Source organism: Mesocricetus auratus, unplaced genomic scaffold, assembly GCF_017639785.1.
Source record: "Mesocricetus auratus isolate SY011 unplaced genomic scaffold, BCM_Maur_2.0 Super-Scaffold_100009, whole genome shotgun sequence".
Lineage (NCBI taxonomy): Eukaryota > Metazoa > Chordata > Mammalia > Rodentia > Cricetidae > Mesocricetus > Mesocricetus auratus.
This window is the reverse complement of record NW_024429193.1, coordinates 23,732,477-23,759,902: the sequence shown is the minus strand read 5'-3', so window position 1 is coordinate 23,759,902 and position 27,426 is coordinate 23,732,477. Positions and strand designations below refer to the sequence as shown.

The 27,426-nt window shown below is 40.6% G+C and overlaps 1 protein-coding gene across 1 annotated transcript in view; it reads left to right on the top strand.

The window, feature by feature from the left end:
• Positions 1–249: 249 nt before the first annotated feature.
• The window catches only part of Cenpe (centromere protein E), a 53,470-nt gene continuing 26,293 nt past the window's right edge, over positions 250–27,426 (top strand). Inside the window, exons 1-26 of the mRNA XM_021233980.2 lie at positions 250–382; positions 2,035–2,126; positions 3,292–3,381; positions 3,537–3,655; positions 4,536–4,655; positions 5,486–5,567; positions 5,729–5,796; positions 5,878–5,943; positions 7,985–8,036; positions 10,242–10,329; positions 11,397–11,526; positions 12,922–13,041; positions 14,128–14,286; positions 15,738–15,906; positions 16,833–16,921; positions 18,357–18,524; positions 18,716–18,790; positions 18,996–19,115; positions 19,937–20,059; positions 20,141–20,297; positions 20,588–20,742; positions 21,408–21,722; positions 23,603–23,875; positions 23,982–24,137; positions 25,593–25,796; positions 26,722–26,880. Of these exons, the coding sequence (XP_021089639.1) occupies positions 327–382; positions 2,035–2,126; positions 3,292–3,381; positions 3,537–3,655; positions 4,536–4,655; positions 5,486–5,567; positions 5,729–5,796; positions 5,878–5,943; positions 7,985–8,036; positions 10,242–10,329; positions 11,397–11,526; positions 12,922–13,041; positions 14,128–14,286; positions 15,738–15,906; positions 16,833–16,921; positions 18,357–18,524; positions 18,716–18,790; positions 18,996–19,115; positions 19,937–20,059; positions 20,141–20,297; positions 20,588–20,742; positions 21,408–21,722; positions 23,603–23,875; positions 23,982–24,137; positions 25,593–25,796; positions 26,722–26,880 (3,405 nt within the window). The 5' untranslated portion in view covers positions 250–326. The remainder of the gene's footprint in view (positions 383–2,034; positions 2,127–3,291; positions 3,382–3,536; positions 3,656–4,535; positions 4,656–5,485; positions 5,568–5,728; positions 5,797–5,877; positions 5,944–7,984; positions 8,037–10,241; positions 10,330–11,396; positions 11,527–12,921; positions 13,042–14,127; positions 14,287–15,737; positions 15,907–16,832; positions 16,922–18,356; positions 18,525–18,715; positions 18,791–18,995; positions 19,116–19,936; positions 20,060–20,140; positions 20,298–20,587; positions 20,743–21,407; positions 21,723–23,602; positions 23,876–23,981; positions 24,138–25,592; positions 25,797–26,721; positions 26,881–27,426) is intronic.

Here is a 27,426-nt window from a genome sequence, read left to right as displayed (position 1 = left end):
TCTGCGGGTGGCGTAGGGAGGAGGCTGGTGTTCGATGACTGCTGACTGATCATCTATTACAGGACCATCTCCAGCTCGGTCGAGATCTCCACTAGGCGATCGCTGATCCCCACCTCCAGCCTACTCGGGATCTACGGCCACGCCCCCCGCCTCTCCCGCACCCCCCTCCTCCGCGCCGCACGTGGACCGTCCCGTGACGTCATGACGCTGCGCGGCCCAATCCGCTGCGACGTTGAAGACATTTTAAACTTAAAGGCGGGGCGCACGGTGCGGGGAGCTTAGTGGGCGCCGTTGGTCTGCGTTTTGCTGGCTTTGCTGCGGGAGGGATGGCGGAGGAGGCTGCAGTGGCGGTGTGCGTGCGGGTGCGGCCGCTCAACAAAAGGTAGGCGGCGTGGGGCGGACGGCTGCGGCGGGGCGACTGCGCTGCCATCCCGGCTGGGGACCTGCGCCCCGGCCCGCGCTGCCCCCGGCTCGCACTCACCCCCACCCCCACCCCGGGGCAGGACTCAGTTTCCCCAAAGACAAGTTCAGGCTGCAGCTCTGCAGCCGACACTGCGGTCATCGCCTGATGGACGGGGGCCGAAAATGCTGGAAAGAAAAGGCAGGAAGTGGGACCTGCAGTCTCCTGGGTTTGCTAGCCTCTGGCCTTCAGCTAACGATGCTAAAGCTTTCGGTGTCCGCGAATTTGGTGTTGAACGGGTTGAGATTCTCCAAAAACTGGGGATTTGTTGTACTTAAGTTCCTTCCCTGATCTGGGAAACGTTGTCTCCCAGTCAGCTGTAGCTGTCAGCTTGACAGCCCAGCTTTATCTGAGGGAGTCTCAGTTGGAGGGCCACCTCGATGAGACTGGCCTGTGGGCATGTGCTTGTGGCGTGTTTTCCTGGTCACTGTGGTACAGGAGGGCTCAGGCCAGTGTGGGTGGCACCCGCCTCACTCGTGGGATCCGAGGCTGTGGAAGAAAGCTAGTTGCGCAGAAGCCGGAGAGAGCAAGACAGGAAACTTCTTCCATGGATTCTGCCTCGGCTCCTGCTTGAAACCCTGCCTCAGTTTCCCTCAGTGCCGGAAGCATAAGATGAAATAAACCTGTTCCCCTCCAAGTTGCTTTTGATCCGAACATTTTTATCACAGAAACAGAAAGCAAACTAGAACGGCCATTGCGATACCCTGTGGAAAGTGAGTGTGGAGGAAGAGACCGCGGACCTTTAGAGGCGACAGATTGGTGGGGGCATCTGGTATCAGGAAAATCCAGACCCTTTTCATGAGTGAAAGGACAGGCGGTTACTAATGGATGGGTCGCAGGGATTTGACTGATGTGGTGCTTGGTATAAGAATGTAGAGGAAGGTGTCCCTGAAGAGATTAGTGGTGCCTGTGGTAGCTCACAGCTGTAATCCCAGCACTCTGGAGGCAGAGGCAAGGGATCTCTTGAGTTGTAGACCAGCCTGGGCTACCTAGTGAGTTCTAGGCCAACCAGAGCTTCATAGTGAGACACTGTCTCAAAATGGGGGAGGGAGGTTAAGTAACATGGTTCAAGTGATTTACAGCTTATTAAGTTTTCTAGAAGTTTCCAAAGTTTTTTTTTCTTTTAAGGGTTTTAGACATGCAGTAGACCCCATGCAGCCAAAGATAACCATGAATATAGATCAACATAAAATCATCCTTGAAACTGTAAAACTTGACTTTGCAAGAGGGTTCTTTTTTGTTTTGTTTTTGTAACTTTCTATTGTAAGGATCTCAGGTGTGAACTTTGTACATGACAGACAAGCATCATGTCAAACATGAGAAGTGAGACATCTCTAGAAAAGAAACATAATCAGGTAGCACTTTGCACTACTCTCTTCCCTGGCTGGTGTTTGGAGTGAAGGGCTTCACTAGGGAGTGAAGAGAAGCAGATCACTAAGCTTCACTTAAGAGAATTGAGTCCTGACCCTCCCAAGGCCGACCTCTAAAGTATTCTTCAGAATGTGAAATGTTTGAAATGACCCCTCCTGTGCTGTGACCTTTGTGATCTAAAGTGTAGTGTTCTGTTCTTCCAGAGAAGAGGAACTTGGAGAAGATGCCCATGTTTACTGGAAAACTGACAATAACGCTATTTATCAGAGTGATGGGGGAAAATCCTTCAATTTTGGTAAGCTTATAATGCATCAAAAGTTATCATGTGCCGGGTGTAGTAGTACTCTGAAGAGAGAAGGATCAGGAGTTCAAGGCCAGCCAGAACTACAAAATAAAATAAGTGCTCTAAACTGAGCTATTTTCCCAGACCCTGGGTTGTCATCTCATTGTTAAAACTAAAATGACAACCTTTTGATCAGAGAAGTATAGGAAATAAAATGATTCCTGGTAAACAGCCATTTATAATATAGTTTTTTTTTTTAAGATAAAACTGTATGTTTAAGAGATTATAAAACCAAGATTACACATTCCCCAAGAATTCAGATTCTGGTACTAAATAGGCTTTGGTGGTCCAATACACATATAGAAGATTTGAACTTGTCAACTGCCTAAGACTGGCAGTGTTGAAATACAAATGTCTGCCGCCTCCCATTGATGTGAAATTCTGACTTTAAACAGCCTCTAGAGGGTGCTTGTTTTCCCCGTTACTTCTGCCTAGAGGACAACTGTTATGATAGAAGCGCACCTATTGCTGGGTTTCTTGTTGACAGCACATCTCCCTATTTTAAAAATCTGTTCTCTGTGAACTCTTTTACCATGGAAAAGTGTCACATTTTATATAGTTTACTAACAAAAACAAAGATTCAGATCCTAGAATGGCAAACTTAACATATAAAGGCCTAAATTTAGCACACAGATCATTGTTTCCTGTCCCATTTTTTGTTCAGTGTGTTCTTGATTTAGCTTGAGCTAGGCTTTTAGCAAGATATGTTATAAAACAAAACTTCTCAAAAATTAATAATTGCCCATATTTCCTAAGTACTAATATGTTTGCATTAATTCCATAAAGATGGTAATGTGCCTGTTTTATAAGTTAGAAGTCAAGGCCCAACATTTAGAAGACCTAATCAGGATTCTACTTATCAAACTCTAGATCTATCTGAGCCTCTGTGCTAGGCCACCTTTGAAAATACAAGGGTTGTTGACTTGTATGCTTTTTCTACATGAAGACCAGGGCATTTTCCTTTGAGAAGGGCATTTCCTGAAAAAATAAATAAATAAATAATGTCCTAGATAAAAATGTCACCATTTTAGAACCTGACAGTTTATTTCTTTGGGTAATTACTAAGTCTTTGAAAATGCAGTTGACATGTTTGATTGAATTTCTGTGTTCTTTCTAGATCGTGTGTTTCATAGTAATGAAACCACTAAAAATGTGTATGAAGAAATCGCAGTACCAATCATCAATTCTGCCATACAAGGCTACAATGGTTTGTATTTACTTCATTTTACACAGCATCTTAAGTCTTCCTAGGGTCCATTCCACTGAGGATTGATAGTTTTCTTCACTATGAGGTTGTTTTGAATCTTTGTGTATATGTATTTGTTTACTTGTCTGTTTATTTATTTGACTTGTTTTTTACAGGTACCATATTTGCTTATGGACAAACTGCATCAGGAAAAACGCATACTATGATGGGTTCTGAAGACTGTTTGGGAGTCATACCCAGGGCAATTCATGACATTTTCCAAAAGATTAAGAAGGTAGCCACCTCAGACTTCCTAGCACACATAAAAGTAGTGGTAACTAAGTGGCATTTGGTGTTTTCCTCTTGAAACAATTTAAGAGAAAAGGACATTTCCACTCATCTCCCTATTCTCATGGGAAGAGAAGAGCACAGCATTGATTCACACACTTCATAGAAGTCTAAAGTTCTCGGATTTATTTTTCCATTGAGTCCCAGAACAGTATTATTCCCAACAAAAAGTAGACTAAATTAAGCAGTAGGAGATCCTATCATAACAGTTAATTCCATGTTAGCTTTGTTCAATTACTAGTGATTCTTTTGTTTTGGTTTGTTTGTTTGTTTGTTTGGGGTTTGTTGTTGTTGTTGTTGTTTTGTTTTTTGGAGACAGGGTTTCTCTGTAGCTTTGGAGCCTGTCTCTGTCTCATGAATGCTGGGATTAAAGGCGTACACCACCACTACCCAGCAAAGATTTATTTATTGATTGTGAGCCACCATGTGGTTGCTGGGAATTGAACTGAGGACCTCTGGAAGACCAGCCAGTGCTCTTAACCTCTGAGCCATCTCTCTCTTCAGCTACTAGTGATTCTTAAGGAGCAATAAAAAGTAGTTGTGAGTTAAAGAGAAGGAAGGCAGCTGACAGTGTATGCAAGCTGATTGGTGTAGGTTAGTTTTAAGTGAGCATGGAAGTCAAAGCACCTATTGTCAGGACTTTCTTTGCGCCTAGAGAATTTATTTCTGAAATACTGCTTTTGTGTTTTTTAGTATCAGCATACAGCTGTGGATTCTATTGGCTTCACAGATAACTCTCTTGGGCTCTTTACTCTCAGTGCATGAATGTATGACACTTGTTTATAATTGGGTGCTTTCTGATGTTTCATGCATTGTTTCTCTTCTAGTTTCCTGAGAGAGAATTTCTCTTACGGGTGTCTTACATGGAGATCTACAATGAAACCATTACAGACTTACTCTGTAATGCTCAAAAAACGAAACCTTTGATAATCCGGGAAGACATCAATGTGAGTACAAAAACCAGATGGTGTCACTGGGTCAACACAAGAATGGGCCTGTCAGGGAGGGAGGTGGCATTCAGCGGGCCCTACACACACTGCCCAACTGTTTCTACAGGGAGAGGAGTAATTGCCTTCACTTTGGAACCTTGCTTGAGTGGATTCAGTTTGCATTCAGTAGCCACATAGATGCCCCTAACTAACTAAATGAGTCACCAAACTAAAACTCGAGCTGGGAACAGCACTGGTACTACTGATGGGGGTTGGTAGGAATGTGAGGGAGCTAAGGCAGGGTGGAGAGTACTCTAGTTATATGTATTAAATCGTCACATAGCAATGGTGTGAGTTTGTTTAACCCTTAATGACTAAGGGCATAAAACGTATTTGATGCAGAAAGGTTAGACTTTAAAATAGGTTCTGTTCCAATTGCTTGTTCTTTTAAGTATATAAACATTCTCTCACTGAGTTGTACCTGTTTTCGGTCTGGATAATTTTAGTGTGTAATATATTTATTTGCAAGGTTTTTATAATGAAGTTTATAAAATAAAAAAGAATTTTGTGTGTTCAGTGTACACAGTAAATAGTGAATAAGTTACTTTTTTCTGCAGAATTTTTTGTTTTTTGTTTTTTTACGAGACAAGGTTTCTCTGTATTGTTTTGGAGGCTGTCGATCCAGCCTGGCCTCGAACTCACAGAGATCTGCCTGCCTCTGCCTCCCGAGTGCTGGGATTAAAGGCGTGCGCCACCACCACCCAGCTTTTCTGCAGAATTTTAACTTTCCCAAATTCTACAGTAGATTATAACTTTGAAAGCAAACTTTGTTTTTCTAATCTTTTCAGAGGAATGTGTATGTTGCTGATCTTACAGAAGAAGTGGTTAATACAGCAGAAATGGCTTTGAAATGGATCACAATGGGAGAAAGTAAGACTGCTGGATTTTAAATGCATATCCCATTTTTTATTGAACTAAAATAGGATGGGCTTCCATTTGACTTGTTACATTGAGCTAACGTAAAGCCTGGTATCTTTCTTGGGCTTTAAATTAATAAACACAGTTGACATATAACTTTTTTTTTTTTACAGAGAACAGACATTATGGAATAACCAAAATGAATGAAAGAAGTAGTCGTTCGCATACGATTTTTAGGATGGTGGGTACTCATGTTTCTCCCTACATTTGGTCTTTCCAAAGGAGAGTTTACTCGTTTTGACAAGTTGCCTTTTCTGTCTAGATTTTGGAAAGCAGAGAAAAAGGAGATTCTTCCAATTGTGACGGGTCTATCAAGGTGTCGCACTTGGTGAGTGGTTATAAACCATAGGTTTCCACGTGGACCCAAAAAGGCAGGTTATTGGGTGGTTGCTTGAATAGGAACTGTTTGCTAAGTAGGAACAAAGGGTCAGTAGTTGCCAGCATACGTGATCATGGGAGTAGCCTCAGGGACTGGCTGAGATGCTGTGTAATGGTTAGCAGGTGCATCTTTGTTCCTGTGTGTGATGACTGCGGAATTGCAGGAGCTGAGTCCTCTCCAGCCACCAACCAAGTCAGAGCTTTGTGTCTTGGAGTAGCCCGTCTCTAGGGGCTTCAGTCGGAATCAGCCGACTTGCTCAATTCGTACCTGAGAGGGGGAGTCTGGATTGAGGAAATGGCAGATAAAGATACTAAGGAAAAGATAGGGACACGGAATAGAGTCAGGAGGATAGTCCCCAAAGTTTATTCTTCAACTTTCTTATATACCAAAAAGGAGAAAATGGCAAAAGATTCTTTATCATGATACAAGGAACAAACAGACTTTCTTCCTTAATTCTCCAAACATTTAGTAACCATACCTTAGACTAAATCTCTGGTTATTTAGATAAGACATCTTTGCCTTAGACCTTTCGGTCTTATGACTTTAACCATGGAAGAGTAAGGATAGTTTTGAATTCTCTGACTTTAAGTCAAGATGAAGTGAAGCCATTTTAATGGACCCCAACAGTATCTCTTGCCTGAGAGTTGAATCTTGGAATTTGGATATGTATGTTTGTTTGTTTGCTTGTTTGTTTTAAATCCTAGCCAGTGTAACTTAGAAGTATATGATTAACAAAACAACAAAGAAAACTAGGTAGAATGGTTAAAACATTTTTAATAACAATAAGAAAGCATGTTTATTTGTTCTACTCTAGTGACCAGCCTTAGGCCCTTGTGTACACTGGGCAATGGTTTACCATTGACCACCTGCCCCATCCCCACCTTCTGGACTATGAACAGTATTTTTCACTATAAATCTCTTAAACAGAAGAGGGATGTCTTTTAGTACTAACATGCTGCGCGGTCTGTACTTATTACACATTTGTTGAATACGAGCATTATGTAAATATTGCTTTTACCACTAAGTAATCCTCCCATTTACTTCCTTTTTTATTATCAGATACCACCAAGAAGGCCTTAAAATCATAATTCTGTCTCACCCTAGGCAGGCACTACCAAGCTCTGATAAAGCAAATGTTAACATCTAGTCCAAATCTCTCTTATTTTGCTGAAAACATCTGTGGCTTATTTTAATAGATTTTAATGTATTAACTTAAAACAAAACCCTCTATCTAACCTGTGTTTTGTTTTCCAAGTCTGACTTGTGATACTTCAGTATAATTTTAGCATTCTCTTGTTTTAATACTCTTAGCATGTTTATTTTATTCGTTCCTTTACTGATTTGTTGTGTGTGGGTCTCAGGATACTACCTGGGCCAGCCTGCCAGCCTGTCTACCTCCTGGAAACTCTTCTGGGAAAGAAAGGTTCCCTTTGGAGTCATCTCCTGGCTCCCTGGGTGGCTGGTTTCTGCCTGTCTCCTGGCCCTGAAGGGGTGTTAGTCTCCGGCTTCCCTCAGCTCTGCATTGTCTGCATCGTCTCTTCTCTTACCCTCTCGCTGTTGCTCTCAAGCACCTAATACACTGCCCATGGTGGATACATACTCACCTTTTCCCCGTGTTACTTATAAAATGAAAGAGAGGCCAGCGTTTTTAAAACAGTGTTGTGGGACACACATGGCCAGCCCAACAGACTAAGTGCTGTGTGGATAGGTCTGACCCCTGAGAAGATGCATTCGTTGTAGGTGTGCGGGAAAGGTAGCCGTGACAGAGCTCCTCTGCGAAGACTGCTGGCCTTGGTTCTTGAATGCAGAGCAGCATGGACTAAAACATTAGAAGTAAAAAGAAGGAGTAGCCAAAGCCACAGCAGGGGCCTAAGTAGTCAGCTGGGAGGCAAGAATTCAAGGGGATATTCCAGTATATCATGTCTTTAAACTGTTTCTTCACCAAGTTCTAGTTACACCACCCAAACACGCATTTTCATCTGTCTTACAGAATTTGGTAGACCTTGCAGGCAGTGAAAGAGCTGCTCAAACAGGAGCTGAAGGTAATGACTGACCATTTTGTTAAAAGTGCTCATAATGTAAGGATTTCCAGATGAAAGTCTTTATTATAGAAATCAAACTTAATTACTTTGACCTACTACAGAACCAACTTAAAAGTTGAGGTTTGTAGTTGCTAGAGCTGTGTAGCTGGGAAACCCAGGGATTTCTATGAAAACCATCTAAGGTATCGTAATTAGAAAATTAAGAAAGGTAGTGGGAGACATCCTTCTAGTACTAATGTACTGGTTCTATACTTTGCTGTTTCCCTTGACACTATATTTCAGAAAACTTTCCCTCCATTAAAGAACACAGTGGCCATCACTCGTGCTGAGAAGAAAAAGAACAATAAACAAAATCATTCAAAGAAGTCTTTTCCTGGTATCTGTACTGCAGAGCTCTCAAATGTGGCCATACAGGAAGAGTTGCAACATTGAGGCCAGATTTAACTGGATACTTCTAATTTTTTCATGACAAGATTGACCACTTTATTTTTCTCATTCTCCTTATATGAGAAATAAAACATAAGAAAATTCAAATAAAAGGTGGTAGGGTTTACATAAATCGATAAAAATAACTCTCATAAGCAAAAAAAACAGCTTGAATATTTTAGTGGACAAAAAAAAAGACTAGACCAATAAAATGTGGTATCTAGGAAGATACTCAAAGGTGGCATAAAACTAATGTAAAGTTTTTAAACTGAAAGGTTGTAAAGACTTAATGAAAAAGTGCACTTATATGTGAAGACTCAAAATTATAAAGATGTCAAGCATATATATATATTCTAGATTTAAAACATTCCTAATAAAATCAAAAGTGCATTTTTGTGTTTAAACTAGATACAATGATTTCAAATGTATATGGAAAATTGAAAACAGACATGACTATCTGAGAAATCTGAAGACATCAGTGAGTGGAAATGCAGCCCCACAAGCTGGTAAAACGTGGAGCTACCATAATTAAACATGGGTCAGCCTACTAGACCAGAATCGCAAGTGTGGGAGCTGGAGGTCCACACCTGTAATTCCCTAGGACTTCAGGAGGCTGACCTGGGAGGACTGTAAGTTCAAGGCTAGCCTGGGACCCACAGGGAGAGCCTGTAAGTGTTAAGTCAGTCTACAGTGTCTGTCTACTACACTAAGTCTAGAAACTGAAGAAAAGGACTGATAACCAATAGACTCTGATAGAAAGGTGTAAATGGGGCATTTATAATGCATGGCATACTCGTGCTGGCACTCCTAACAAGTAAGAGCTGACTGAAGAATGAGAATGGAGGAGGCCCAGTGCACCCCACGGCCTGACTGGAGCCACCCAGCAGCTTGGTCTGTGTGTGCCAAACCGGCGTAAAACCGGCGTAAAACCGGTGTGTCCTCAGGTGTGAGCACAAAGAAATACGGCGGCTTTTAAACGGACTGGCTGGCCAGCAGTACTAGCTGGTAACTAGTGGAGTAGAAATACTGGCCTAAAATTACTTGTCAGTATTTTTAGTAAGAGCAGAAGATTGATTGGACACTTGTGTCTTTCAGTAGGGCAAAATTAAAGTGGTATCAAAACAATGGAATTATGTGGTATAAAATGAAGCAGGTCACTCTTGACCCATTGGGAATTTTTTTCTGAAATACATTTTCAAAGGAAAAGGCAAAGTACAAGGTAATATGTTAGCCAGGTGGTGGTGGCTCACACCTTTAATCCCAGCACTCAAGAGGCAGAGGTAGGTAGATCTCTGTCTGGATAGCAAGGGACAAGATGAGTCTCAGGAAAACCAAAGGATCGATAGTTGTTTTCTGGTGAGGAATAGAACTGTCTGAATAGGGGAAAGTGGGCCTGTGTTCTTTCAAGGTTTGCATTTTAAATTTTTGAATCGTGTAAGCATATTAGCAGTTTAAAAATAAACTACTGACATTTGGTTGGAAGTCCATGATCACTGTTATTTAAAGGTTTATAAAAATATTTCACTGAAATTAGAGGACCTTGGAAAACAGGCATTTTCCCCATCTTAGACAATTTTCCTGGTGGTGTTTTCCCTTGGGTGATGACATTTCTGCTTGACTTCATAGGTATGCAGACTAGAAAGAACTCTTAGTATTGTAAGTGAGCTCAGGTTGAACCACAGCATGGATTTTAGCATCTGACCCTTCACGTCTGAATTACAACTTAGAAGCTAGTGCCTTGTCCAGTACAGATTTAATTTTTACATCTGTTTAACTCAGGTGTGCGACTCAAAGAAGGCTGTAATATAAATCGGAGTTTATTTATTTTGGGACAAGTGATTAAAAAACTTAGTGATGAACAATTTGGGTAAGTTATTTCTTATGGTTTTTTTATTATATGGAAAATTGTAATACTACTGTAGTGATAGTCAAGTATGTTGATTTCTTCTACACTGTTAGAAAGGTTTTGAGTTTCTGTGAACTGGCTTTTTTTAAGCATGTGTGTCTATCTGAGATGTGATAATTGGACCTATTTACAGAGTACAGTGTCACATTTCAGTGCACACGTGGCATGCAAGGTAATGAATGCTTTGTCACCTAAGAATCTGTGATGCTCTGGTTGTACAGTCCAGCAGTTTTATTTGCTCCAATAGTGCAGGAGCCCAAGGTGATTTGGCCTGCTACCTCTGACACCTTCCCCCTCCCCTCTGTGGCTGACACAATACATACTGCGGGTGTTAGAGCCCACAGGATTTCCATCCCCGCCTCCAGCATTGTCTGCCAACTACATTTTGTCTGTCTTTACCTGAGCTGTTTGCCTAGAGAACTCTTTTCTTAAATTTCTGTTTTATTTTTTGATTTTGCAAACTTAACTGATGGTCAGAGGACAGCTCTTAGGAATCATGTCTCTCCTGTCACCTTGTAGAACCCAAATCTGATTTAGTTCTTCAGACCTTTGCACAAGAGCCTCTACCCACTGAGCCATCTTGCCAGTCTGAAGAGTCCTTTTACTTTTTGTTTGTTTGGTGTTTGAGACAGGGTTTCTCTGTGTAACAGCTCTGGCTGTCCAGAACTTACTTTGTAGACCAGATTGGCCTCGAACTCACAGATCCACCTGCTGGGATTAAAGGCGGGTGCCACCATACTCAGCTTTAAATTTTTTGTTTTTTATTGGCACATATTAATTATACATAATAATTCATTGTGACATTTGAACATATGCATAGTTCATGAGCATGGCTTCTTATACATATAACTGTAACTAATGAGTTTATTTCTTACCTTAAGTATTCTTAATTAGCAGTTTAATCTGCCTTATACAACCTATAAAAACTTAATTTATTAAGTTATTACTAAGTGTGCATTTTCTTAAAGGAAAACATTTTTATATATAGATTCTCAACTTTTTTCTTCCCACACTTGTTTCTTGTTAAGTGGTTTCATAAATTACCGAGACAGCAAATTAACACGAATCCTTCAGAATTCCTTGGGAGGAAATGCAAAAACTCGTATCATCTGCACAATTACTCCGGTGTCATTCGATGAGACCCTTACCACTCTCCAGGTGAGTTTAGTTTTTATCTCATTGTGCTGTAGGGAATGACTTACCTACCAAAATGACAAGACATTTTTCTCCCATTGATGTAAGTAAGACCTGCTATAAAATTGAAATACAGTCTAGCAAATAAATCATTCTTAATTTAATTTAATTTCTAGACTTTAGTATTTGCATCCCACCTCTATAGTTTTGGAAACACCCAATACTTTTAACTGAAGTGATTTGATATTTTCTTTAAATAACTCATTTTTCCCCTCGATACATAGTAACTAAAAGCTTTATGTTAGATTCATAAATGAAAAACTAGTGTTGCTTGGCACAAATAGTAATATAAAAACAAATAATGTATGTGACCAAACATTTAGTCAATTTCTGCTAATAGCACACAAGAGTTGCTGGCCTGCATCGCAACTTTCTCCATGAGGGGTCAGTGTTGTTAATGGTTACCTTAAGCAGCGGTTAGCATTGCTTAGCTGTGGCACGGGTGGGGATGTAGCTCTGGCAGGATGCTTGCAGAGCATACACAGACCTTGAGGTTTCCCCATTGTGGGAAAAGCACCTTAACGCATTAAAGCTGAGCGTGGTGGCACATGCCCCGAATCCCAGTGTTTGCGAAGCCTGGGTAATATAAAACACGCTCTAAAATAGAAAACAGATTAAGCCAGGTGTAGTGACATATGCCTTTAATTCCATCTCTTGGAAGCGGGAACAAGGTGGTTCCTCTGAGTTTGAGGTTAGCTTGGTCACCTATCAATCTCAGGCCAATCTGAGCCATGTAACAAGATCCTAACTAGAAAAGAAAAGAATTTTAGCCGTTGAGTACTAGGTCAAGGTACTGCTGGCCTCATGGCGTTTATGAAGTACATGAGACTGGGCTTCCAAAATGATTACCTGGAATTAGTAAACTGGCTAATAGGAATGGCTGCTGGGAGCAGGAGAAATGGCTCATCTGACAAAACCCTTCATTCACTAGTGTGAGGACCAGAGTTTAGATGCCCAGCATCTAAGCTGGGCAGGCACAGTACCTCTCCTGCAATCCCTGCGCTCAGGAAACAAAGACAAGGGATCTCAGGACATGCTGACTGGCTAGACTAGCCAAATCAGCAAGCTCCCGGTTCAGTAAGAAAGCCTGCCTCTGTACAGAAGGCAATTGATGAAGATATCTAATGATAACCCTTGTGCTCTGTGTGCACACACATATGCACACATATGTTCCTGCACTCATGAACACACCACATACATCACCCTCCTCAGAGAAGATTAAAGCAGAGATAAAACAAAAGGAAAATACATTCAGCCAGAAGTACTGTTTTTTCCAAAGGAAGTTGATTGCAAGTGTTATTATTGATTGTTGGAATTCTTTTAATATTGAAAGTCTTATACTTTGATGTTTTGTCCCAGTTTGCCAGTACTGCTAAATATATGAAGAATACTCCTTATGTTAATGAGGTGTCAAATGATGAGGCTCTCTTGAAAAGGTACAGAAGAGAAATAGTGGACCTTAAAAAACAGTTAGAGGAGGTATGTATGGTTTTTATTTGGGTAAGGGACTAAGAGCCAATAGAGAATAATGGAGATCTGCCTGAAAGACTATAAATTTATTAATATCTGAATTGCTTCAACTTAATTTTAAAGCAAACAGATTTTAACTTAAAATAATTCAATTCATAAAAATTTAACTTTAGGAATTAGAATGGAACTCAGTGGTAGAATGTTACCTGGAATATACAAGGGCCTGGGTCTGTCTCCAGCAACAACAAAAGAAATTTACTATAAGCTAAAATATCTTGCTTCTTGACTGTTGGAGTTGTCATTAAGTCAATAGGATGATTGTCTGGTGTGTGCAAAGGCCTGAGCTTAGTCCCCAGCACCTCAGAAAACCAAACCTGGTGGTGGATGCCTGTAATATTAGTACCTTGGAGTTGGAGGCTGGGACATTCAGTAATTCAGAATCATCCTTTGCTGTATAACCATTTCTAGACCAGCCTAGACTACATCTGTCTCAAAAACAAAAATGGAAGGAGGAGGCATTTCTTGAAATTATTGAGCTCTGTTGGGAGACCATGTACCTTTGCATAGATTATATCGTGACCTAAAGCAACCTTCTGTATTTTAACATTTTCCTAAATGCCTCCTCTTCCCTGAGTAGCTACCCCTCTAAGTGTAGACTAATAAGCCTGTCATCCTATTTCATTTCTTTTTGTAATCATGCTCCCATATCTTATAAAAAACTTTCATTTTAGTAGTATTTTTTAGTGAGCTAAAATGTCAAGTGGCATGATAATATCTCTGTTACAGTTTTCAAATTTTAGCTTTTTTGACTTCCCTACCTATTTATATCTTTATAGGCAATTAATAGAATTAACATTATCATAACATGAGATGTAGTATCCTAATGAGAAGAAATGTATATATTTTGTCTCTTAAGTTTGAGTAACTATTGGTTATGATCGCTACATGTTGGGTTCCTGCATCAAGACAGTTTCTTACTTCAATAAAATTAAAGTTCTCATAGATTACATACAAATGTCACTTTCTATTGTTGAAGCTACTTTCAAGGTCTCAATTTTGCTATGTTTATGATTAACATAACCTACTATTACCTAGGTAAATACAAAGACTCGGGCACAGGAAATGGAAAAGGATCAACTGGCCCAGCTTCTGGATGAAAAAGACTTGCTTCAGAAGGTACAGGATGAGAAAATTCAGAACCTGAAGAGGATGCTGGTGACGTCGTCTTCTATTGCATTTCAGCAGGAGCTAAAGGTAGAGCAGCAAGCTGGCAGAAAGCAGAGCAAGCCTTTATGTGTACTTAAGACTTAGTCCTTTCACCCGTTGCTAAGGCATCTTTAAGAAACCTAGAGCGCTTTGTATTTGTCATACATCATCTCTACCTAAGAAGCAAGTTATAATTACCTCTCCCCAGTTCTCACGTGAAGAGATACGAATTCAAAAAGTCTAGGGAGTTGGTAAAGACTGTCTGAACTATGATTTGTAGTAAAGTCTAATGAAATTTATAAGATGATTAGGAACCAAGTTCTGTAACTGACTTGGTGGGGAGGGCAGTCCCCAGTCAGCACCAGGGAATGTAAAAATCCACGAAGGCAGTGGGGGCTAGAAAGGATTCTTACCATAGGGTTGCTAGACTTTCCTATCTAAGGGGAACATGCTTTCTGCTGGTAACCTAAGAAGAAAATGAACAAGCACACGCTTACCTGATGGTAGCCTTCTCCTTTGTCAACTTAAAATAGTCGCTCTTTCTTGACAATCTCTCTTACGTACATATATCTCTCTCCCACTCAGTTCTGTATTCAGTTACAACATCTCTTTGCATGTGTTACACATTTCTTTTTGCATACACGCTCACATCCATTCTCACACTCATCCATTCTTGTATACCATTCACTCACTCTTTCACACTTCATCTCCTCGCACTTAGCGCACATGCGCGTGCACGCACACACACTTCACATCCTGCAACAGCTCTCACATAGCTCTACACAGCCACCTCTCTCCACACCATTGCTGCCTCTCTCTCTCCCTGCATCACTGCTGCTTCTCCCACAGCCAAACTGTGGATGATTATAATTTACATTTTCAGGGCCCAACCTATTCTCACACGTCATGTAGCTTCTCTCAGGCTAGGAATGTTACACTGACCTATGCATGTAGCTCTAGTTGGTGAGGGTTCCCAGATAGTAAACAGTTGACTGAACCTTGTGTGTGACATCAACATTGAGGTTTAGAAAGGTATAGCTACTGTCTGCATCTTTAAGTTGCCCCTCTAGGAGAATTATGGCTCTGGAAAGGGAGCAAATTGGACAAATTAGGGGGAAAGTTTGAGGGCTAAACTGAACAGCATTTGATATTTTGGGTTTTGTTCCCTGGCTGTGGCTTATTTGCAAGAGCAATGTTGAGTGAGTCAGGGTAGACTGTTGGATATAATGGGGAGTGAGGGGCTGCTTGGGTGGGAGGAAAGAGATACATGTACTTTTAGTCAGCACTTAACTTTCCTTTTTGGCTGGTAGGATTACCCACGGCATTGTGCACAGTAAGCATGTGCTCTACCACAGAGCTCTGTGTGGTTTCTCAAGTCCTAAAACAAACCAGACCTAAGATCCTGCCATGGTAGTTAAATAAATAAATAGGTAGTTTTCCTTTGTCTAAGTTTGGGTCATGTGAAATAATTTTGATTCCTTTTGTTCTTGTTTTTTAAGGTTAAAAAGAAACGAAGAGTTACTTGGTGCTATGGCAAAATTAACAAAATGAAGGATTCAAACTATGTAAATGAATTTAAAGTCCCAACAAATGTAACAACAAGAGCACATAAAACTTCATTGACTCTTTTGGAAGAAAATTCTCTGAGATTGGGAGAGAATGATGAATGTGAGTACTTTCTCAAGTGAAACTACACTGCATTATAAATGTGTCTCCAGGGGCTGGAGAGATGGCTCAGCGGTTAAGAGCACTGGCTGTTTTTCCAGAGGTCCTGAGTTCAATTCCCAGTGACCACATGGTAGCTCACAACCACCTTGAATGAGATCTGATGCCTTCTGCTGGCATGCAGGCAGAAGACTGTATATACAATACATAAATAAATGAAATATTTAAAAAAATAAAATAAAAATAAATGTGTCTCCATAGACACTAACTTGGCTAATATGAGAAATATGGTTAAATAAAGTATGTTTAGTTCAGATATGATTACAATAGTGAACATGCACTCTTAAGAAATCAAGTGTAATGACTTGTGTTTATGGTACCAGCACTTGAGAGACTAAGGCAGGAGGATTGCCAGGAATTCCAAGCTACACTAGATTATGTATCACCCTGCAAAACCAAACAATATAGTAAAGCTGCAGCGTGTAAGTCAGGTGCTTGCTGGAATTAATTTAATCTAACTGAACTCTGATGTTCAGTTAAAATGGTACCATCTTCACATAACATCCAGCTAAACTTACTCTAGTTTTCAGAGTGTATCATTTCTATAGGACTGTGTCTCAAAAATACGTCTCCAGCATTATTATCATCTTTAGGGACATTTTACTCTATGACACTGGTCAAATCTCAGATGCAGGATTTGTCATTTTTATCTGTACTATGTCAAGGATCTTTATTTTATCAAAAGTTCCAGCCAGCTTTCTTACTTCATACAGTAATATGGTCAGTAATCTCTCTACTGTGGGCATCATACCTGAGTATAAATTAATTTGAGCTTACATCTACTCGGAATTCTTTATTAACCTCATTTTTATTTTTAGCAAAACTTACACAAAATATGTTCATGACATGCATCTTTTTTTTTCTTATAGCACTCCCTTTTGAATCTGATATGTTCAATAACACTCTTGAACCATTATCTGAGGTAGAATGGAGTTCAGCAACAAAGCTACTAAGCGAGGTAACTTTAAGTATTCATTAGGGCATCTGTCTTTATGCTTTGCTTTTCATTTTGTTTTGTTTTTCTTAAAGATTTTTATTTTACGTGTGTTCATGTTTTGCCTGTGCGTGCCTGTTTACGTGCGTGTGTATACCACTGCATATCTGGTGCCTGCAAAGTCAGCAGAGGACATCAGTTAGATCCCTGCCATAGGGGGGGTTGGGAACAGAACCCAGAGTTGCTGGAAGAGTAAGTAGCAAGTATTCTTAGTGCTGAGCCATCTCTCCTGCTGTTTTTTGATTTCTTGCTGGATTTACTATTATACTACATTGTTAACCCTGCCTGCCTGAAATCAGACGCAAGCCTGATTATAGGGAAGACTGTTCTCATTTTGTATCTCTGACAGCTGTGAGATATCTAGAGCTGGACTAACTATTCTGAAAGTGCATATATGCTAATATAATAGAAGCTGGCTTCCAGCTTTAATAACAAACCTTAGAATTTGTGATAGTTTTAAATTTTGTATTTTCATTTGAGAAATTCCTTGAGGGTAAATGACTGATTTAAAAATGACAAGTCTTGGGTATATAGTAAAGTTATCTAAATGTATAGAAAGGAAATTTTTGTTTTTATTTTGGAAACATCTGCAGTGCTTCCTATAATTCTGGCCACTACTAGTTGGTGACTGTCAGGCAAACTGTTTTTGTGTTCTGCACATATTCTAGAATTTGTTACTTAAAAATAAAGAGAGGTGTGCAGAGAGGCTGGCAGTCAAGAGCACTGGCTGCTCTTCAGAGAACCTGGGTTCGAGTCCCAGCACCCACATGGCAGCTCCCACCTGTCTGTAATTCCAGTTTCAATGGATACAACTCCCTTTCTGACGTCCACAGACAGCTGGAAAAACACTCAGACGCTTTTAGTTTAAAAAAATTTAAATGACTCTCAAAAATAATAAAACAACAAAAATAAGTAGCTAAAAATAACGTTTTTTTTTTCCTGTCCATCATAGTTTTTCTCAAAGTAGCACAGAAAATAGAACTTTGCTTCTCCCAGGATGGTATGGTATCGTAAAACATGGAAGCCATTGGCAGCTTAAAAGCCAGTTGTCCTGTTTCTGTTTCCTTTCCAACCCCGCTCAGGAATGAGTCGGAGGAGGTGCTAAATGAGCAGTGTTGTCACTGAGTCAGTGATGTGGTCAGGCGGGCTTCAGTGTTTGCTGTTTGCACAGTTGGTCTTTCCCTGTCATGGACAGGCAGGTATATTACTTATGATCTTCAGCTAACCTATTCCTCTTTCAAGTTAGCAAGATTATGCAAATGCTAAAGAAGAGAACTGCCTGTGTCAAGTGGCTCAGAGTTGAATTGGTTATTCATTTAATCTCCATATTAGTTAGCTAAGCAATTAACAAATGGATCTGAACTTTGTCTGATTAGAAAATGTGTTTTGTTTCTAATAGGAAAACTTAGAAAGTGAGTTAAGCTCACTTCATGCTCAATACGATGATCTCGTATTGGACTATGAGCAGCTAAGAAAAGAAAATGAAGACCTGAAAGTGAAATTAAAAGAAAAAAATGACTTAGAGGAATTTGAAGCTCTAGAAAGAAAAGCAGAGAAAGATCAAGAGGTAAGAGAAATAGAGATAACTTAAAATGAAAACACCTTTGACAACATTGTCATTCTCATGAAGACATTTATTTCTAAGATTGAGGTTTTGCTGTTATTCATATGTGTACACACTTAGAAAATGTATGATTTTCTTTCTTTTTTGCTTTATTAACAATTAGTTTGCTGTCTCCTATTCACATGCTCTTACAGATGCAACTGATTCATGAAATTTCCAACTTAAAGAATTTAGTTAAACATGCAGAAGAATATAATCAAGATCTTGAGGTAAGCATTTACCTTAGTATTTCTTTGATAAGTAGCTGCAACTTAAAATGTGTGTCCTGTAATTAAACATGACTGCAGAAAATAGAGGAGCTTTATTTTAAATATTAGTGGTTTTAACCAATTCAAATTTTTAAATGTGTTCTTTTGTCATTTTAAGTTCAAATCACTTATTAAATTCAGTTTCATTGTTTCTTGATTCTTTTAGAATGAGATCAGTTCAAAAGTGGAGCTTCTTAAAGAAAAAGAGGATCAAATTAAGGATCTGCAGAAAATCATAGATGCCCAGAAGTCAGAAAAGATGAAAATAGACTTATCGTACTCATCGGTAAAGTTGGCTTTTCTTTTGTTGTGTGATTGACTTGGCATTTTTAGTATATAATCATAGTCATCCTAGTAGATGGTTTTACTGAGCCAACTGTGTGCCAGGCTTGGTTATAATCAATTTACATATATATTTAATGTGACATAAATCTCTTTGATTAATGAACTATTAGTGTTATCAATATTTTACCAATAGAGATTTGAAGTAACTGCTTCAATAGTTTTAGATTTTTTTTTCCTCAGTGCTAGTGGGTGGGTGGGTTGGTTGGTTGGTTTGAAACAGTGTCTTGCTGTCAGCTCTGGCTGACTCGAAATTCTATAGGTTGGATAGGTTGGCCTCTTAACTCAAGAGATCCACCTTCCTCTGTCTCCAGTTCTGGGATTTAAAGGTGTGTGCCAACATACCTGGTTTAAGTTTTTTATTAAACACTAACCAATTTATTTATTTTTTTCAATTAGAAACAAGCCTGCTTCATATGTCAATTGCAGCTCCCTCTCCCTCCCTTCCTCCCCCAACTCCCACCAGCCCTCCATCCCATTTTCCCTTGGCTCCCCAGGGAGGGTGAGGCATTCCATGGGGGATCCCCAAAGTCTGTCATATCATACCGGGCAGGGCCCAGGCCCTCCCCCGTGAAACACTTAACCAATTTCTTAAATGTACTTCCAGAGTAGCTGTTATGAGGTAGAAAAGTGTGGCCAGAATTTTTATCCTACCTTCACGCTTGTTGATCAGCTAGGAATAGCGTACATGTATATATGTTCTTTAGTATATTTTCCAAATCTGCCTAACCTGGCTCTCCTGGATCCCTTTTGTCATCTGTCTAGGAATCCACTGAAGACCTAAAGCAGGTGATGCAAACACTGTCTGATATGGACACCGTGGCCCTTGATGCCAAGAGAGAGGCAGCCTTTCTTAGAAGTGAAAATCTGAGGCTGCAGGAGAAAATTGTAAGTAATTTTTCAGAATTTATAATGTCATAGTTGTAGTGATCACTATGGTGTCATCAATTTTCGATGTTTTTCCAACAGAATGAACTTTCAGATTCTTGTAAGCAAATGGAAAATGACATTCAGGCGTATCAACGCCAACTGGAGGCAAAAAAGAAAATGCAAGTTGATCTAGATAAGGAATTACAGTTTGCTTTTCAAGAAATATCAAAACTCACTGCCCTGGTAGAAGGCAAAGGTACCATACAAATTGAGATATCTGCACACTGACTCCTGGGAACTTTTCTAAAGGGATTGAGTACATCCCCAAAACTAAGTGCCTGCCAAGTTCTTATTTTTTAAAAAGAATTTAATATTCAATTGAAATATCTTTGTTGTCCGTGTTCATAAATATTTCTGTGGGCACAATAATAGGGGCTTAAAATTATTTTTCAAATGTAGTAGATAATACTTGAGAGGTGGTTTAAAATATATTAAAAATTGGGTCACTTTCTTGTCAATATAAACTAATCTGTCAAAATCTTGCAGGTTTGCTGTCAAATTTGGAATTGGAGAAAAGGATTACTGATCTCCAAAGAGAACTGAATAAAGAAGTTGAAGACAAAGAAGTTTTGCAAAAAGAGCTTAGCTTGCTCTCGGAGTTGAAATCTTTACCCTCTGAGGTAGAAATGCTGAGGAAAGAGGTAAGACAGGGAAGTCTGTGAATGTCTGACTCAGCGGGAATGGGACGACGGGAAGAGCCAACGCATGCTCTCACTGTCTCTTACTAATGTGACAGAGAACCGCGTTTCTCTCATCGTTCCCTTTCACAATGATTAAACTGTCCATAAGTGTATTGTGGATTATTTATTTAAAATGGTCCTTACTTAAAGGCATAGTTTATCCATAGATTAAATGTTTAGAAATTTGAATTGCAGTTGATGACTTTAGGGAGGTATTTCAAATTTTGAGGAAGACCTAGAGTGCCTGTCACTCGGTCATATTAGAAAACACTTTCAAATGGTAGCGAAGGAAATAGATAAATCTCAGCTGGCTGTTTCTACTGACTCTTTCTCCATGTATTCTTTAACTAGAACCCAAAGACATCATGGAGAACATCTAAGCTGGATTTAAACAGGCTAAGTGAAGAGTTAATGGCAAGAGCATTGCCCTCTACTGTAGACAGCTGATTGGCTGCGTACTTGCCTACTGTCCACTGTGCTCTGAGTTCCGACCTCAGAGCTGCAGATGAGAATACCGCATCATTCCTTAGGCAAATCTGTGCAACCATTAGAAGTTTTCAGAAAGTTGCTTCAGAGTATCTACCATACTTCACTAACATCATCTCTAAATTTCTTCTTTTCCGTAGCTGCATGAGAAATCTGAAGAGCTCTGTTTAATAACCTCAGAAAGAGAAAACTTATTTTCTGAAGTAGCTCATAAAGACAGTAGAATTCAAGGTTTGCTTGAAGAAATCGGAAATGCTAGAGATGCCCTTGCAGCTTCCCAGCTGAATTACAAAAGCCAAGATGAAGCATGCCAAGCCTTGAAAACCCTTCACGAGGAACTTGAGCAAAAACACCAAGTGGTCTTGGAGGAGAGTGAGAGGATGAAGCATGAAATAGGAAATCTCTCTAAGGAAGCAGAAAGCCTTAGTTTAAGTCTAGATTCCTTGAAGGCCGAGGTTGGTACAAACTGTCAACAGTAGAAGCGAGCGGCTTCTGTTTTCCTGAGTGTCACCGCATACACGAGTGTCTGTGCAGTGCAGCATTCAGTGTCACCGCATACACGAGTGTCTGTCTCTGTGCAGTGCAGCATTCAGTGTCACCGCATACACGAGTGTCTGTCTCTGTGCAGTGCAGCATTCAGTGTCACCGCATACACGAGTGTCTGTCTCTGTGCAGTGCAGCATTCAGTGTCACCGCATACACGAGTGTCTGTCTCTGTGCAGTGCAGCATTCAGTGTCACCGCATACACGAGTGTCTGTCTGTGCAGTGCAGCATTCAGTGTCACCGCATACACGAGTGTCTGTCTCTGTGCAGTGCAGCATTCAGTGTCACCGCATACACGAGTGTCTGTCTCTGCAGTGCAGCATTCAGTGTCACCGCATACATGAGTGTCTGTCTCTGTGTGCAGCATTCAGTGTCACCGCATACACGAGTGTCTGTCTCTGTGCAGTGCAGCATTCAGTGTCACCGCATACACGAGTGTCTGTCTCTGTGCAGTGCAGCATTCAGTGTCACCGCATACACGAGTGTCTGTCTCTGTGCAGTGCAGCATTCAGTGTCACCGCATACACGAGTGTCTGTCTCTGTGCAGTGCAGCATTCAGTGTCATCGCATACACGAGTGTCTGTCTCTGTGCAGTGCAGCATTCAGTGTCACCGCATACACGAGTGTCTGTCTCTGTGCAGTGCAGCATTCAGTGTCATCGCATACACGAGTGTCTGTCTCTGTGCAGTGCAGCATTCAGTGTCACCGCATACACGAGTGTCTGTCTCTGCAGTGCAGCATTCAGTGTCACCGCATACACGAGTGTCTGTCTCTGTGCAGTGCAGCATTCAGTGTCACCGCATACACGAGTGTCTGTCTCTGTGCAGTGCAGCATTCAGTGTCACCGCATACACGAGTGTCTGTCTCTGTGCAGTGCAGCATTCAGTGTCACCGCATACACGAGTGTCTGTCTCTGTGCAGTGCAGCATTCAGTGTCACCGCATACACGAGTGTCTGTCTCTGTGCAGTGCAGCATTCAGTGTCATCGCATACACGAGTGTCTGTCTCTGTGCAGTGCAGCATTCAGTGTCACCGCATACACGAGTGTCTGTCTCTGCAGTGCAGCATTCAGTGTCACCGCATACTCGAGTGTCTGTCTCTGTGCAGTGCAGCATTCAGTGTCACCGCATACACAAGTGTCTGTCTCTGCAGTGCAGCATTCAGTGTCACCGCATACACGAGTGTCTGTCTCTGCAGTGCAGCATTCAGTGTCACCGCATACACGAGTGTCTGTCTGTGCAGTGCAGTATTCAGTGTCACCGCATACTCGAGTGTCTGTCTCTGTGCAGTGCAGCATTCAGTGTCACCGCATACACGAGTGTCTGTGCAGTGCAGTATTCAGTGTCACCGCATACACGAGTGTCTGTCTCTGTGCAGTGCAGCATTCAGTGTCACCGCATACACGAGTGTCTGTCTCTGTGCAGTGCAGCATTCAGTGTCACCGCACACACGAGTGTCTGTCTCTGTGCAGTGCAGTATTCAGTGTCACTGCATACACGAGTGTCTGTCTCTGCAGTGCAGCATTCAGTGTCACCGCATACACGAGTGTCTGTCTCTGTGCAGTGCAGCATTCAGTGTCACCGCACACACGAGTGTCTGTCTCTGTGCAGTGCCGCATTCAGTGTCACCGCACACATGAGTGTCTGTCTCTGCAGTGCAGCATTCAGTGTCACCGCATACACGAGTGTCTGTCTCTGCAGTGCAGCATTCAGTGTCACCGCACACTCGAGTGTCTGTCTCTGTGCGCAGTGCAACATCCCGCTTTTACTGAGTCGCACTTTCTCTTTAAAGCTCTCTCACAAGACTCAGGAGCTTCAGCAGAAAACAAGCGAGGGTCAAGAGAGGTCGAATCAAATGGAGGAGCTCCGAGAGCAGCTAGAAAGCAGGGAGTCTAGCCTGCAGTCTGCAGAGAAGGAGAGAGCAGTGCTCACTGAGAGGCTTCAGCAAACCACGGAGGAAGTAAGAATCTTAACCCAAGAAAAGGAAGAGCTAAAGCAACTCCAAGCAAGCCTGCAGACTGAGAGGGACCAACTCAGAAGGGACATTCAGGACACTGTAAATATGGTATGGGTCAGCCGGTTAGAGCTGCAGAAGTCACGTCATATGATCAATAGTAAGATCAGAGTGCTTCACATCCTAATGGAAATTGTTTTCTTTTTCTCTTACAAAGAATGTTGATACTCAAGAACAATTACTAAATGCTCTCGAATCTTTGAAACAACACCAAGAAACAATTAACCTGCTGAAGATGAAAGCTGCTGAGGAAACATCCAGGAGTCTGCATACAAAGGACAGCGAGGGACCTGGAGGTGAAGTTCAGCAGAAGGTAAAAGAATGATGGATGACTTTCCCTGTACTTCTCCAAGCTGTCTTTAACAACATCACTGCCGCTGGGCGGTGGTGGCGCATGCCTTTAATCCCAGCACTTGGGAGGCAGAGGCAGGCGGATCTCTGTGAGTTCCGGGCTGGACCGATAGCCTCCAAAACAATACAGAGAAACCCTGTCTCGTGAAAACCAAAAACAAACAAACAAACAAAAAAAAACATCGCTGCCTTGGTTTCCTGCAATGATGGACATTAACCTGTGAGATGAAACCAACTCTTTCCTTTCCAAGTGCCCTAATCAGCATTCCAGGACAGCAGCAGAAACACAACTAGGATATTACACAACTGAAGGGTAGTAAATAATTCAAAGAAAAGGTATGACGGATATGAAAGTCCTGAGGGTAACAGCAAGCTTTAAAGGTATTTTTGAAACCTCCTAATGGCTAGGAACCCAGAATTTGACACTGACACATGCATTGAACAGAGACAAGATCATGAAGTGTCTGGTAAAACTTCTAGACGCTTAGACTTTTTACAGAAGTCTGTTTCTTACAGTAGATTCTCCTCCAAGACGGTGCCAGGCCAGTCCTCCCTGAGTCACGGAGCATAACAAAATGTGCTGTTTCTCACCATTGGCTCATCATCTACCTGAGGAATCGTTATTTTACCAAATTATTTTACATGGCTTTCTTGTTACTGTGACAAATATCTAACAAAAACGTATAGGGGAATATTTATTTGCCTCACATTATAAAAGTTATGAACCACCGTGAAAGGGAACTTGAGGCAGCAGAAGTGTGAGGCACTGGTCACATCCTATATCAGTCAGGAAGCAGAGGGTGAAAGCTGCCGCTCAGGCCAGGCCCAGCCCATGGACTGCTGCCCACATACCTCCCACTTCAGAACAAAGTCTTACTCTCTTATTCCAACTGTAACCAGCAGTGCTCAAGGAAGCAAATACAGCCCTTAACCTTCTTTTTGTAGCAAAAAAGAAAATAACCAAATTACTACCATTGTATAACTTAGAAATGATTTAAGGGAGATGTGTAGACAGGAAAGGCATGTGTCTTGATTATCTAATCAGTTTGAATAAATGAATGTCCACAGAGTCAGCTCAACCTAGTGTACATGAAAATTGCAATGTGTCCAGCTACCAAGGCAGCTCTTCTCAGTGAACAGGTCTAGGAATACCAGTACTGGAGCCAGACCACATGTGTCCAAAGCTAGCTGTGTGCTCTCTGCATGATCTTGCAAAAATGAATTTGCCTCCCTAGAATTTAAGTTCTCTGCTTAGCAATAAAGGCAGAAATAATGCCTAGCTCCTGAGGTTATACAGGAGAGTTAGTATGTTGATATGAGGCTAGTGCTTGATACAGAATATAGGTGATGGATACTTTACTAATATTAAAGTAGTTGTTAACTATTTAAATTCTTCCTTAATGTATTCATATTTTAGATGGCTGATGTAGATGAAGAACAGAATCTGCTTGCTGGAAATGCCCAAACATTGATTGCAGGTGGTAACGATAATGAGATACCTGAAGAAAAGAGGAAAATACACTCTTTAATGCAGGAGAATAATGAACTCCAACAAACACTGGAAAGTATTGTAGCAGAAAAGGAACAATTAAAGATGGACCTGCAGGAAAACATTGAGATGGTAAGACCTAGCTCTCTACGGTTAGCTACAATTTTAACTTTATTTTAGATTGTATTAACCTTATTCGTGTTTAATCTATATGCAGTGACTATGCCATGGAAGTGGAAGGGTGAATGACTTTTGACAAATGTCTGCCTAAATAGAGCCACTGGGTATTATGTGTTAATTTGGTGATAATTTGCCAGATTGATTTTCAAACTACCTCTACCATTTTACATTCCAGTCAACAAATAAATAGGATTCTGGTGGCTCCGTATTTCTGTTACCAATACTTTATGTCTATTAGTGCTTTCGATTTTAGCCATTCTTTTGCTAATGTACATGTTTTACTTTGCCTTTCCCTAACAACAAAAGATGTTGAACATTTTTCATAAGGTAATTAGCCATTGCATATCCTTAATGATTTATTCTCTTAATGTTATATTATAGTTTACGTATATTATACATATTTTTGTTAAATTGGTTCCTAAATGGTTCTCTTTTAGTCTCTTATAAGTCTCTATAATCTGTGTGGGTTGAAATTAATAATTTAGGAAGATCACTGTGGATGCAGTAGAACCTGACATTTTGTGATGTTTTAATTTTTCTGTTTATCAACAAACTGAATGAATGAAAATTAGCATGCAAACACAAAATGTGTCTTTTTTTTCTCTGACTTGTTATGTTTTGGTGGCATTCATATACAAGCCTGTTGCTATGTGATCTTCATAGTGCCAGCAAATGGGAACCATTTCAAGTTGAGTAGCCATTGATCAGTGCTTGAATCCAAAGCCATAAAAGCATAAAGGAAAAATGTCTCTTTTCGGCCATCGAAAGCAGACTGACATGTCTTTCCAGTTGCCTGTTTCTGTGTCGCCTCACTTTGATTTCCTCATTTTGAATCTAAAGTAATTTCTGAGACCTGCTACCTTTTTTGTAACTTTAGACGATTGAAAACCAGGAGGAATTAAGAATTCTTAGAGATGAACTCAAAAAACAGCAAGAGATAGCTGTCCAGGAAAAAGACATAGCCACGAAGAAGAGCGAAGAGCTCTCCAGAGCGAGTGAGAGATTGGCAGAAGTAGAAGAAGAGTTAAAGGAAAAGGTAAGGTGAACGTCCCAGGCTGTCTTCTTGACTGTTTGTCCCAACCACACACACGTTTTGCTAATAAATTCTTTTTCTCTAGTCTTAAATCAAGGAATAGTGAATATCTACAGAATGGAGAAGTATCAATGCTAACAGCTTAAAGTTTCAATTTGCACTGAGTTCTTAGTTAACATTACTTAAGATTATATAATTACAACATCTTTAGGTGAGAGGCAAGCAGTCTTATGTGGTCTAAATTAGTCATGTAATGCAGTCATTCATCAAAATGTGTTGAGTACTGCCATGCCATGGGTTAGACACTCTGCTAAGCACTTAAGATAAATACATATATGTATGTATATATACCATGGGTTAGACACTCTGCTAAGCACTTAAGATAAAGACATATATGTATGTATATATATATATACCATGGGTTAGACACTCTGCTAAGCGCTTAAGATAAAGACATATATATATATATATATATATATATATATACATACATACCATGGGTTAGACACTCTGCTAAGCACTTAAGATAAAGACATATATGTATGTATA